General features: G+C 37.3%; 1 protein-coding gene and 1 pseudogene across 1 annotated transcript; both read left to right on the forward strand.

The window, feature by feature from the left end:
- Nucleotides 1-1,221: 1,221 nt before the first annotated feature.
- LOC148924090 (putative late blight resistance protein homolog R1A-3) lies at nucleotides 1,222-4,265 on the forward strand (annotated as a pseudogene).
- Nucleotides 4,266-8,377: 4,112 nt separating this feature from the next.
- On the forward strand, nucleotides 8,378-12,717 carry LOC125208080 (uncharacterized). Its single transcript, XM_089061680.1, has 4 exons — nucleotides 8,378-9,214; nucleotides 9,320-10,446; nucleotides 10,506-10,530; nucleotides 11,394-12,717. Exons 1-4 carry the CDS (start codon nucleotides 8,436-8,438, stop codon nucleotides 12,604-12,606), a joined length of 3,144 nt encoding a protein of 1,047 aa, XP_088917806.1. The 5' UTR covers nucleotides 8,378-8,435; the 3' UTR covers nucleotides 12,607-12,717.
- The last annotated feature ends 230 nt before the right edge of the window (nucleotides 12,718-12,947 follow it).

Here is a 12,947-nt window from a genome sequence, read left to right on the forward strand (position 1 = left end):
AGTCTCGTAGTAATTGTTCAATGCTTATTGAATAATACTACTTCCTCTGTCCCATTAGAAATGCAACGTTTTCATTTTTGGGTTGTCCCATTAAAAATTAAATGTTTTCTAAAATGGAAACATTGCTCTCGCTACTTTTCCCTCTCTCTTACTTTACTCTCTATTCATTAACTCACAAAACAACATTGCATAAAATCCCGTGCCGGAAACTAAATGTTTCATATTTATTGGGACGGAGGGAGTATATGATTTGGAATTATCGTATGAATATGCTGTGTTTTATAAATTGTTTGAATGTTTACACACGGAGGGAGTTCTAAGAGAGTGATACACATTAAACATGAGAACTCAGTTTAAAAGACTAGTTTTTCAGAAGAGATAGTCAATTTAAATTAATCATCAAAGAGACTCTAAATATCTTAAATATTATCAATGAGACTCTAAGATTGCACCCTCCGTTGCCTCTCCTAGTTCCAAGAATGAGTGCCCAGAGATGTGAAATAAATGGATACGAAATCCCAACAGGAACAAGAGTGGTAGTGGAGGGATGGGTACTTGGAAGAGACCCTGAGTATTGGAATAATGGTTAGAAGTTTATACTTGAGAGATTTAGGGTAATATTATTTTATGAGTTAATAGAGAGAGTAAAATATGAATAGAAAAAAATAAAGATATTATTGTTTCTAAAACTTAAAGATTTATATTAAATCTGGGCCACATAGTCAGGCTCACTTCTGGGCTTTGTAAAAAAGTGATGTTTGTAGAAGCCCACATTTTGAACAATAGATTTGGAAATATGTCTATTTTTGAGCTGAGCCCAATGAGGTTATGGAGCGATCTATGTAAATAAATTATCTAAAAAAAACTAAATTATAGGTTTTCTCATCGATTTGGCCATAAATTCGTCCATTATTTTATTCAATTTTATTACAGTACATAAATAGATAATGAATTATTTCGCATTAGAACCAGTAAATTTCTAAAATATATTGCAATACAAATTTTGAAACTGGAGTCAGGAAAAATGTTTGAATTTTGAACTTTTAGAAGTATTTGAGTTGTGTCAATACTATTAATTTGTTTGGATATTTTAGTATAATTTCCTTCTCCACATAATAGCCGACAGAGATGTGTCACAACTTTTCCTCAATAATAATCATGGATTATACATTTGATTTAGTCGTTGTGAGAATGGATGCCAGCTGCAAAGATTATGTATATTTCATGGATAATTATAATGTAGGGTCATTCTTGAATTGAAACGTCCATAGCCACACAATTGCAATATTTTCAACAATATCACTTTGGTCTTCTTCTTTCATGTTTGCATTTTATCTCATTTTCATTCACACTGCTCAAATATTCAGTTTCTGAGCTTTCATGGCGGCTTATGCAGCTCTGATTTCTCTTATGAGAGTCATAGATGATATTGAAACTCATCCATTCCCTCCGATTTTTCTCGATAAACAACAAGTTGAATCGCTCACTGAAAAACTTGTGTTTTTGCAGGAATTTCTCGAAAGCTATAACTCTCCTTATGCATACAGCGACGAAGCAGATCCGTTGGAGATGCGCATTGTAGATGCAACTCAAGCGGCCGAAGATGTGATCGAGTCATATATAATTGACACTATTCACATTTCTGCAGCAGCAACTGACGACGGTGATAGTGGAGACGATGATGATGATGATGATGATGGTGGTGCTAGTGGTGATGATGATGATGGCGGTAATGGTGATGGTGATGGTGATGGTGAACAAATAAGTTGCATCCACTTCTATCAGGATCTGCAAAATGTGATTGAAGAAGTGGATATGATCAAAAAGGAGGTGACTGGAATAACAAGGGAAAAGGTAGTGCACCAGAGGAACGTGGCGGATTTACGATCCAGCTCATCCACTGAGAAGAGCTCTATCATGGTAGGGTTTGATGATGTGCTTCTTCAACTCTTGGATAGGCTTACTGATGGAAACACCAATCGCCAAATCATCCCTATCGTGGGGATGGGTGGAATCGGCAAAACTACTCTCGCAAAAGGTGCGTTCGAACACAAGCTTATTAAAGAGCGCTTTGGTATTTGTGTGTGGACTACCATTTCCCAAGATTATAATATAGTAGAAACTCTTAGAGAAGTTCTCTCTCGAGCAGGAGGGTCCTCGAGCAGTATGGATGAGAAAGAATTGGTAGTACAATTACACAAACGCTTATGGGGTAGGAGATATCTCATTATATTGGATGATATGTGGAGTATAGATGTGTGGGATAAGTTGAAATTTTCCTTTCCTGATTGTTGTAATAGTAGTCGAATACTAGTCACAACTAGGATGTCGAACTTGGCTTCCCACTTGACTGATTCCTATAACGTCTTCAAGATGGGATTTCTAGATGAGGCTGGTAGTTGGACTTTGTTCTCCAAAACTGTATTTGGCGAACAAAGTTTCCCTACTCAACTCGAGAGCATTGTAAAGATAATTGTGAAAAAGTGTAATGGACTTCCTTTGGCAATTGCTGTGATAGGGGGTCTAATGGCTAAATCCGAACCTACAGTAGAATATTGGGAGCAAGGAAAACTTAAGCGCAACAGTGAATTCGGAGAATGATAATTATTGCTTGAGAATATTAAAACTAAGTTATAATCATTTGCCTACCTATCTAAAGCCTTGTTTTCTTTACATGGGAGTGTTTGAGGAAGACCGTCTGCTTAGTGCTTCAGAAATTGTCGAGCTATGGGAGTCTGAAGGGTTTCTTAAACCATTAGAGAATAAAAGCATGACAACAATTGCAAAAGAGTACTTGCAGTAGCTAGTTGATAGGAATCTCATTTTAGTTCATGAGTTGGGGTTACTTGGGAATGTAAAATCCTGCAAAATTCATGATTTACTAAGAGATTTATCAATGAAAGAAGCTCAAAAACAAAGGTTTTTTTTATGTTTTGAGAGAAGAAAGTCCTGTAGGCGTAATTAGCCAACACCGGATTGTTATTCCAAGAAGTACTTCTAAGGAAAAAATCCTCAATGCCTTTGAATCCATGTCACATGTTCGTTCTTGTTTACTATGGTGTGACAATATTAGTGATCTTGAATTGCCAAAATCTAGATTTCTGAGGACACTACATGCATATGGACTTTCTACAAAGAGAAATACCCCAAAACCTGTGAACTCACGATACCTTGCTTTTCGAAACGTTCCTCTGCATGTGCAAACTTCAATCAAATTGCTCTGGAATCTACATACACTAATCATTTTTTGTGATGGTGTTTCTATTGAACGAATTGATATCTGGAAAATGCTTAAACTTAGGCATGTCGAGTTCATTATTCGAGAGATGCATCTCCGAGCTCCCCCGAGCGCTGACGATGATATTATTGTCATGAAGCATCTAGAGGTGCTCAGAGGAGTGAAGAATCTCAATTTGAGTGAGGATGTTGTTCAAAGAATTCCCAATATCAATATATTATCCATAATTTATGATATGGAAGTAATTGAGGGAGTGAACTATCTCAGCTGTCTTCAGTGTCTTACTAAACTTGAATACTTGTGGTTGTTCGTATACTCCACCAATAACGGAAGGTATGTTCAGAAGATGAGCTTCCCAGTCTCCCTTAAGGAGTTGATACTCTCTTTCCCAATCGGTTTTGAGTGGGAAGACATACTGCCAATGATAGGGGCTTTACCACTTCTTCATAAGCTCACATTACGTGGAGGTCGCTTCAAAGAAGGCGAGTGGGAAACAACTGAAGGCCAGTTCCCCAGCCTCTGGTCACTAAGCTTGGTCTCTTGTCGAGATCTGGAAAACTGGACAGTGTCAGAGAGCTCCCATTTTCCATTTCTTCAGAAGCTTTGTCTTTTTAATATGAAAAAATTGAAGGAGATTCCTTCAGAAATTGGAGAAATACCAACACTCAGATCAATTGAAGTGGATAGTTGCTATGAATTATTGGTGTTGTCAGCTAAAGAGATATTGAAGGAGCAAGAGGATTTATACGGGGACCAACTAGACCTTCGTGTCCGTGCTTACGTCGAGGAGAAAGATGAGGCGTTGCAGAGGCTGGCAAGTTCCAATTTTAAAGTTTCTGTGCTTCCGTCGAGGAGAAAGAATTGAAGTGATTTGATCGCTCTGCTTAGGGTTGTATGCTTCCCTCCATAATATTAGTGAAGTCTTCTCTTTCTTTGTAAATATGGTCAATTTTTATTTGGGCCTAGATACTTGATGGGCCTCAGAATAGTATCTCTCAATAATAGTGCACTCGCTTTTAAGTTTTAAGTATCTCTCAATAATTGTGACAAACGTCGAGTGGCTGTTTTTTTCACCTTTGAAAACTATTGCCGACCGCTTATAAGATACTCCCTCCGTCCCATAAATTTTTATCACATTTTTTCAATTTTTCCAACGAAATTTATCACATTTTATTTTTTACCATTTTTTAAAGTAAATTTTATATTCCACTAACTCATCACAACTCACATTTTTATTATAAAACTAATTCATAAAAGTAGGATCCACTGACAACTATTTTTTTCAACTCACTTTTCATTATACTCCCTCCGTCCCAGATAATTCGGGACACTTTGACCCGACACGGATTTTAAGAAATATAATGAAAAGTGAGTTGAAAAAGTTGGTGGAATGTGGGTCCTACTTTTAAAGTATTAGTTTTATTATAAAAATGTGAGTAGGAATGAGTTAGTAGAATATGAGGTCCACTACCAAAAATGGTAAAAGTGAAATGGGACAAATTATGTGGGACGGCCCGAAATGGAATACTGGATCGAATTATCTGGGATGGAGGGAGTATTTCTTAAAACCTATACCTGGTCAAAATGTAACAAAATTTAATGGACGGAGGGAGTAATATTTGATACTCCTATTTCAAATAGTACGTGAATGTTATTCACAAGTATAATAGCAAGTAGCTTTAATGTTTATTTGATAGTACCTGTTTCAAATAGCATTGTGGATGTAGCTCATGCCACTGGAGATGCGATCGAGTCCTAATTGGATGCACCACCATAAAATAACTAGGTGTAGGGATCAGATTAGGGTCGGATTCACTAATTACGAAGACCTCTTTGTTCTTCATTAAGAGAGTTCAGTCAAACTCCAACCACGTGACTGATATGTTTAACAGAATAGAAGCCCTCACAACTATTACAATGACAGTAACAAGTCCTAGCTAGGGTTCTTGAGTAATCTTGATTTCTTGACACACCTACACACTCAAGAAGATTGTTAGTATAACAACACAAGATCCTTGCGGATCTAAACAACAACTAACAAGAGACAGTAAAGGGAAACGAAATAGATCACATAATATGGCTCAGAGCCCGCCACATAGCCTAGAACCGAATCCAAGGGAGCAACGATGAATCAACTGGAGTCTACCCTCACATCGTCGATACCTTCACCACACCGCTCATTTCCACCGGATTAGATCACTGGAATCGCCTCAGAACAGAAACCCTAGTTCTCACACAACAAGCAACCGAAGCAGTTGCCTTCCTACACCACAACACTTGAATATTCACACAAGAATGGTGAAGATCCTCAAGGAATCAACCGGAGAAGCAATCGGAGATCGAAGAGAGAAGTCAGAGAGGAGTTTCAGAGTGTAGAGAGAGAGTGTAGAGAATGAGAATGCAGAGGATTCGCACGGCTCAGTCCTCACATAACAAACACACACAACAAACCCTTAATCCAACGGCCAGCAGACTCAATCTGGGTGGAGGAGAAACGTGGCAGAAATCCAGCGGCCCTTATTAAGTGATTGGGCTTTTGGGCTAAGTCTAATAAGGATAACAGCCCAGACACAAATAAACCAAGCCCAAAGAATAATAGGCCACATTAATTCAACACTAGGTTTATATCAAAATTGGACAATGTTAGAGAGCTCCCACTTTCCACTAATGCTGTGCATGTACTTTATAAACTTATTACTCCTTATGCAATGTGACAAATTCATGTATGCACCATCATAAATAAATAGGTTTTTATCAAAATCATGTAGGACAAATTGTTTATATTCGAATTGATCAGCATGCACATTTACATGTTTGACAGAACGATGACATGAATTCTCCATTTATTTCAAATCATATATTCGATGTCCATGATCTGTTCAACGAAAAAAGGACAGAGAATCGATGCTGTGGGCTGGAAATTTTAATGGGCCGAAAAATATTAATTTGGGTCGACTTATTTGGGCCTAGAAAACTGATGGGCCTTAGGATTGTTAGGGTTACATTGTAAAAGTTTACATGACTTTGGATTTATGGACTGTTAATTTGGTGACCAATTTTTATTCTTTGGGCCTAAATCCCAATTATATGACTTCGAATTTATAATGCTTCAACAAAATGGACTTGGCAATGTCTCTCTTGAATGATAAGAGATGATTTAATTTGGAATATGATCCAAAATGTTTTCTCTTGAAATACTCTATTTGTTTCATCGTAGTCGCATTTTTTTTGGATCATAAATTAAGGATTGAGTAATTAGTGTAATATTAAATTGGTATATTGAATATATAATAAATAAACACTTATTTAACTTTAATATCTTACTCCCTCTGTCCCCGATTAAGAGTCACACTTTGACCGGATACGAGTTTTAAGAAATGTGAAGAAAAGTTGGTTAAAAAAGTTAGTGGAATGTGAGACCCATTTTTTATATTGGTTTTATAAGAAAATGTGAGTGAATTGAGCTAGTGGAATGTGAGACCTACTTACTATTTATGGTAAAAATGAATTATGACTCTTAATTTAGGACGGACCGAAATGGAAAAATGTGGCTCTTAATCGGAGACGGAGGGAGTAATTATAGTATTTTATTTTTTACTTAAAATAAATATAGTGCAACAAGTTTAGGACGGGTTGAACAAGAAAAATGTGCATAGCATAGGATAGGACAGAGATAGTACTCCATATGATTTGGAATTGTCGTATGAATATGCCATGTTTTATGGAGTACTACTTCCTCCGTCCCAGCTAAGATGACACTTGCTTGGCCGGCACAGGGTTTTATGAGTTATTGGTTAAAGTGTTTAATTGGAGAGAGAAAGGTGGATGTAAGTATTAAAATAGAAAGAGAAAGAAAGATATTTTAATACTTACATCCACCTTTCTCTCTCCAATTAAACACTTTAACCAATAACTCATAAAACCCTGTGCCGGCCAAAAAATTAGTTGGGTGTATTAATTGGGGAGAGAAAGTTTCCAAAAAAAGGAAATGTGTCATCTTAAGCGGGATGAAGGGAGTAGTAGATATGATTTGAATGATTAAGTTTTACCAAAAAAACAAAATCCATAAACTATTCACTCTTTGGTTCGTGTGATGATAGATGAAATACTACTTATTACTCTCTCCGTCCACGAATAAGAGTCCCGTTTTTTCATTTTGATTCGTCCATGAATAAGAGTTCCGGTTCATAATTATCATAAATGGGAAAGAGACCCCACCTTCTACTAACTCATTCCACTCACATATCATTTAAAGCTAATATATACAAGTGGGACTCCTATTCCACTAATTTTTTTTCACCCATTTTTTTTAACATTTCTTAAAATCGTATCATTTGGAAATGAGACTCTTAATCGTGGACGGAGAGAGTATAACACTTCAATTAATATATCTCCTCAAACGTTGCGTATTTTTTTTTACCTTTGCAAATTATTGCCGACAGCAATGAAACATATATCATGTGATCATACAGCTTCGGTCGTTGAAAATAAACTTTTTTTAGTCACAAATAAATTATTAAGATGATATTTTCAAATCGAGTCGTATTTTATTTTTAATTGTCTCTTTTATTTTTCTGTTTATTTTACTTACTCTTTCTTTAATTTTTATTCTATTATTTCACGTATTTTAATCTATCTTCAGTTATATATTTTATTATGCTATTACTTTATTCTCTTGTCATTTTAATTCACTAAAAATTGGAGTACTTCTTCTTACATCTTGATTAACAGAAACTTGCTACTTCCTCCGTCTCATGTTATTTGAGTTTTGTGATTTTTTTACTTATTTTGAAAAAATAATAATAAATAGTTTTTATAATTTTTATAATTAATGTGAGAGTGAGCTTTTTCTAAAAATGAAAATGTGACATCTTTTATGGGACAAACTAAAAAGGAAAGTGTGACATCTATTATGAAATGGAGGGAGTACATCGTGAGAAGTTAAATTAGACATTAGAAAAATAAAGTAATAATATTGGAAAAGCAAAAGACAAAAGAGAAAGAGAAAGAAAAAGGGAAAGAGAAAAAAAGAAAAAGGAAAAAAGAAGAGTTGTTACTTTGATATGTAGTGAGTAGGTACTTTGCTGATATTTGAAGTTATGCGTAATAAAGATAGTACTCCAATAAACAGTCTATATAAGTTTTGATATACAAACACAAGAAGTAAAAAAGAAAATAGACACACACACACATAAGAATGAGTGAGAGAAAGATGCTTAATCATTGGAGCCACGAGCATCCACTTCCTCTGGTGAGGGTTAGTATTACATATGGTTGTAATGGTTGTACTGGGAGTTTTAGAAGAGGAGAGAGAGGTTATAGCTGCCTGGAATGTACGTCTTTTTTCCAACTACATGAAGACTGTGCAGAGGCGCCGAGGAAGATCAGACACGCAATGCACCCTCCACACACACTCACTCAACAATTCTCTTTCCCTTGGTATTGGCATACGCGCTGCTCTATCTGCACGTTGGAAGTTGGAAAAAGCTTTAAAAGCATCTTATACAGATGCACGGGCGCAGAATGCACGTTCGTGGCGCATGTCAGATGCGCGCAGGGCAGCGACAGGAAGTATGCAACTGAAGAAGATGAGGAGAAGCAGAGGAGCAGCAGCATCATCCATCATCCGAGTCACCCCAAGCATCAACTCTTGTTTCTGAGGAGAAGTTGTTCATTCGAGTGCGATGCTTGCGGCACCACTGGACCCAAGGGGAGTTCCTACGCATGCACCACACCTTCATGTGAGTATTGGATCCACGAGAGATGTGCTTCCTTGCCTCAGAATATCCAAAGGGAAGAACACAATCACTCCCTCTCTCTCTCTTTCCATGTCCCTCCTCAATATCTCAGACATGAATACCATTGTGAAGTGTGCAGAAAAAGATTAGTAACCAAACATTGGGTGTATCATTGTGAGCTTTGCAGCTATGTTGTCCATCTCAGCTGCGCCTTCACCAAATATATCCCCACCACTAGGTATTGTATATCTTTCTTCATTATGTATATCTAATTACATGCAAAAAAAAAACAAAAATATTGTTCTTATTGTAATGTTGAGATGTGTGTTTTTATTGAATGTAGAGAGAAAGGGATTATGGAGTTTCCAATAAATGATATGGCTGTGGGTGAGGACCTAATTGGAGCTTTTCTAAGGAGACAAGGAGTTGATACAAATTCACTCATCCTTGATCATCATCATGATGTTGATTATGAGTTCCACCATCACAAACTCACATTAGTCTCATCATCATCATCGTCATCATCATTTCAAGAAGAAGAAGAAGAAGAAAATGGTGATGATGATGATGATAATGAGGAAGACTACTCTTGTAGAAAATCGGAGTTAATATGCAATGGGTGCATTACTCCAATACTGGTGAAACAAACATCATCTTCGTCTTCGTCTTCGTCTTCATCAACTAGTAAAGATTGCTACTACATGAGATGTAGCATGAAGTCATGCAAATACTATCTTCACTTGGCGTGCTTCCAATTGCCAACTCAGATCTCTCTTCCTCTCCTCCACGAACATGAGAATGATCACAGCAGCCTTGTCCTTCGATCAGGCGACAAACTTAAACCATTTTGGGATTGGCAACGATGCTGCGTCTGCTGCAAACCTACTAATGGTTTGTATTATAATTGTGCAAAATGCTATGTTGGCTTCATAGTAGATATAAAGTGCGCATCAATGCCAAACACCATATATCACGGAGCTCACCCTCCACACCCCCTCAACCTTCTCTCCCCACAAGATACTACGAGACGATCTTACGATACATGTGATGGTTGTAATGATCTCATCATGTATGGTGGTAAAAATAGCAAACCGTATGGTGGTAAAAATAGCTATGCATGCAGCGGCTGTGATTTCATCGTGCACTTTGAATGCGCGGTGCTGCCGGCATCAACCACCAGCCTTAAATGGGACAAGCACCACCCGCTGCTTTTGACTCATGACGCCACTCTAAACCGTCCCGGTGATTTCTACTGCAATCAATGTGAGGAAGAAATGAATCCCAAGAGTTGGATGTATCACTGCCGCCCCTGCGATATATCCTTCCATCCAAATTGTTTTGGAACTACATCCGGCTACTATGGAAACATCAAGTTTGGTCAAAAATATGTGATCGCCGGAGCTCACTGCCACCCTCTCACCTTTCAACTTCTCACTACAAAACGCCACTGCGACGTTTGTGGTTGGGAATAGACATGAATCACCGGGATTTACCTGTGCATTCTGCAACTTCTTCATTTGTTCCTTCAGCTGCGGATATGGCAACATTGAGGCCGTGGATTGAAAAAAAAAAGCTCAATGTTTGTATTTCATACCGTATTTGTTTGGGTGTACTATTTTTAATTTAGTGAAGATTGTAGCTTGCTTTATAAAAATATAGTTGCTCAAATTTTCACTTCTTCACATGCTTAAAGATTTAAGGACATCTTCTGTAGTTATATTAACCCGTTATTGTGTGTTTCTTGGTAGTGATTGAACATCAATTCAAATAATTAAATATTTAACTCTTTCCAAAATCAGGACACATTAGTGTTCATCAGATATCATACGATTTATTGTCTCTAGAAGACCAACCGAGCTATCCAGGCGGGTGACTAATTAAGCACCTATTTCTATGTTGTCCTAACACAATTTATCACTACGTGCTAGTATAAAATATGAGCAACTATGGCTTATCCAACTCTCACGACTTTCCAAATTAAAGACGTCTTAATGTACATCGATCATATAGTGTACCACAAGAAATGCTAGAAATCTTTGAGATGGATTCAAAGAGAAAAAGTAAAAGATATAAATACAAAATGTGAGGACAGCAAAAGACAAACAATGAGACAAAGAGAAAGACAAAAGACAAAAGGCACATACGCATAGATAAAAAAATAGGAGATTCTTGGATTGGAATTAAATTGTGATGATTGTGATATACATTCTTTTCTCATATCATGGAGGTTTTGTAGGATTCGTTCTATTCCAATTAATGTGAGCTGGTCACCTATGTTGTCCATCTCGCCTGCACCTTCAACAAAACACTTGCCATCACTAGGTATAATCGATACTCATGTAAATCTAATTATGTTACCTCAAAAAAAATGTTGGTTTATATATGTTGAAATGTGTGTTTTGTTGCATTGAATGTAGAGATAAAGGGATTATGGAGTTTCCAATAAATGATGTGGCTGTGGGAGAGGACCTAATTGGAGCTTTTCTAAGGAGACAAGGAGTTGATGCACATACACTCATTCCTCATCAAGATGATGTTGATTATGAGTTCCACCATCACAAACTCACATTAGTCTCCTCCTCCTCATCATCATTTCAAGAACAAGAAGAAGAAAATAGTGATGATGATGATGACGAGGAAGACAACTCTTGTAGAAAATCGGAGTTAATATGCAATGGGTGCATTACTCCAATATTTCTTAAACAAACATCATTTTCATCTTCTTCTTCGTCTTGTTTAAGTACTAGTAGTAGTAGTAGTAAAGATTACTACTACATGAGATGTAGCATGAGATCGTGCAAATACTATCTCCACTTGGCGTGCTTCCACATGCCATGTCAGCTCTCCTCTCTTCCTCTCCTCCACAAACATGAGAATGAGAATAATCACAGCCTTGTCCTTCAATCCGGTGACAATCGTAAACCATGGAATAGGCAACAATGCAGCGTCTGCTGTAAAGAGACGAATGGTCTGTTTTATAGTTGCACAAAATGTAAAGACTTCAAAGTAGATATAAAGTGCGCTTCAATGCCGGACACCATATATCACGCAGCTCACCCTCCACACCGCCTCAACCTGCTCTCCACAGAAGATACTTGGAGGCGAAATGGCGATACATGTGATGCCTGTAATGATATCTTATGGTTTCCTGGTGAACAAAGGTATGCATGCGGCAGCTGTGATTTCGTCGTGCACTTTGGATGCGCAATTTTGCCAGCAACAACCACCAGCCTTAGATGGGACATGCACCACCCGCTGTTTCTCACGCACGACGCCACTCTAAACCATCCCGGTGAATTCTACTGCAATGAATGCGAGGAAGAAATAAATCCCAAGCATTGGATGTATCACTGCCGCAGTTGTGATATATCCTTCCATCCGAGTTGCTTTAAAACTACATCCGGCGAGTATAGAAACATCAAGTTTGGGCAGGAATATAATGTGAATGCAGAAACCCATCCACACCCTCTCACCTATCAAATTCTCACTACAAAACGCCGCTGCGACATTTGTGGTAAGGATATGCATGAAAAGACAGGTTTTTACTGTGCATTCTGCAACTTCTTCATTTGTTTCGACGGCTGCGGTAAAGATATGATCAAAGATGGCAACATTGAGGCTGTGGATTGAAAAAAAAAAGGCTCAATATTTACATACTGTATTTGTTTGAGTGTACTATTTTTAATTTAATGAAGATTGTAGCTTGCTTTTTAAAAATACACTTGATTAAATTTTCACTTCTTCACATGTTTAAAGATTAAGGACATCTTCTGTAGTTATATTAATTAACCCGTTATTGTGTGTTTCTTGGTAGTGATTGAACATCAATTCAAATAAATATTTAACTCTTTTCAAAATCAGGACGCATTAATTGTCTCTTGAAGACCAACTGAGCTATCCGGGCGGGTGACTAATTAAGCACCTATTTCTTTGTTGTCCTAACACAATTTATCACTACGGTCTACGTACTA

This window comes from Salvia hispanica, chromosome 6 (assembly GCF_029641045.1).
Source record: "Salvia hispanica isolate PSC_SH4W2 chromosome 6, Shi_PSC_v1, whole genome shotgun sequence".
Classification (NCBI taxonomy): Eukaryota; Viridiplantae; Streptophyta; class Magnoliopsida; order Lamiales; family Lamiaceae; genus Salvia; species Salvia hispanica.

Excerpts from the sequence above, each read along its gene's own strand:
- LOC125208080 (XM_089061680.1), top strand. The coding sequence starts at position 8,436 with ATGAGTGAGAGAAAGATGCTTAATCATTGGAGCCACGAGCATCCACTT. Across the intron at positions 9,215-9,319 it reads AAATATATCCCCACCACTAG|AGAGAAAGGGATTATGGAGT; the intron begins GTATTGTATATC and ends TATTGAATGTAG. Across the intron at positions 10,447-10,505 it reads CGACGTTTGTGGTTGGGAAT|CTGCGGATATGGCAACATTG; the intron begins AGACATGAATCA and ends TTGTTCCTTCAG.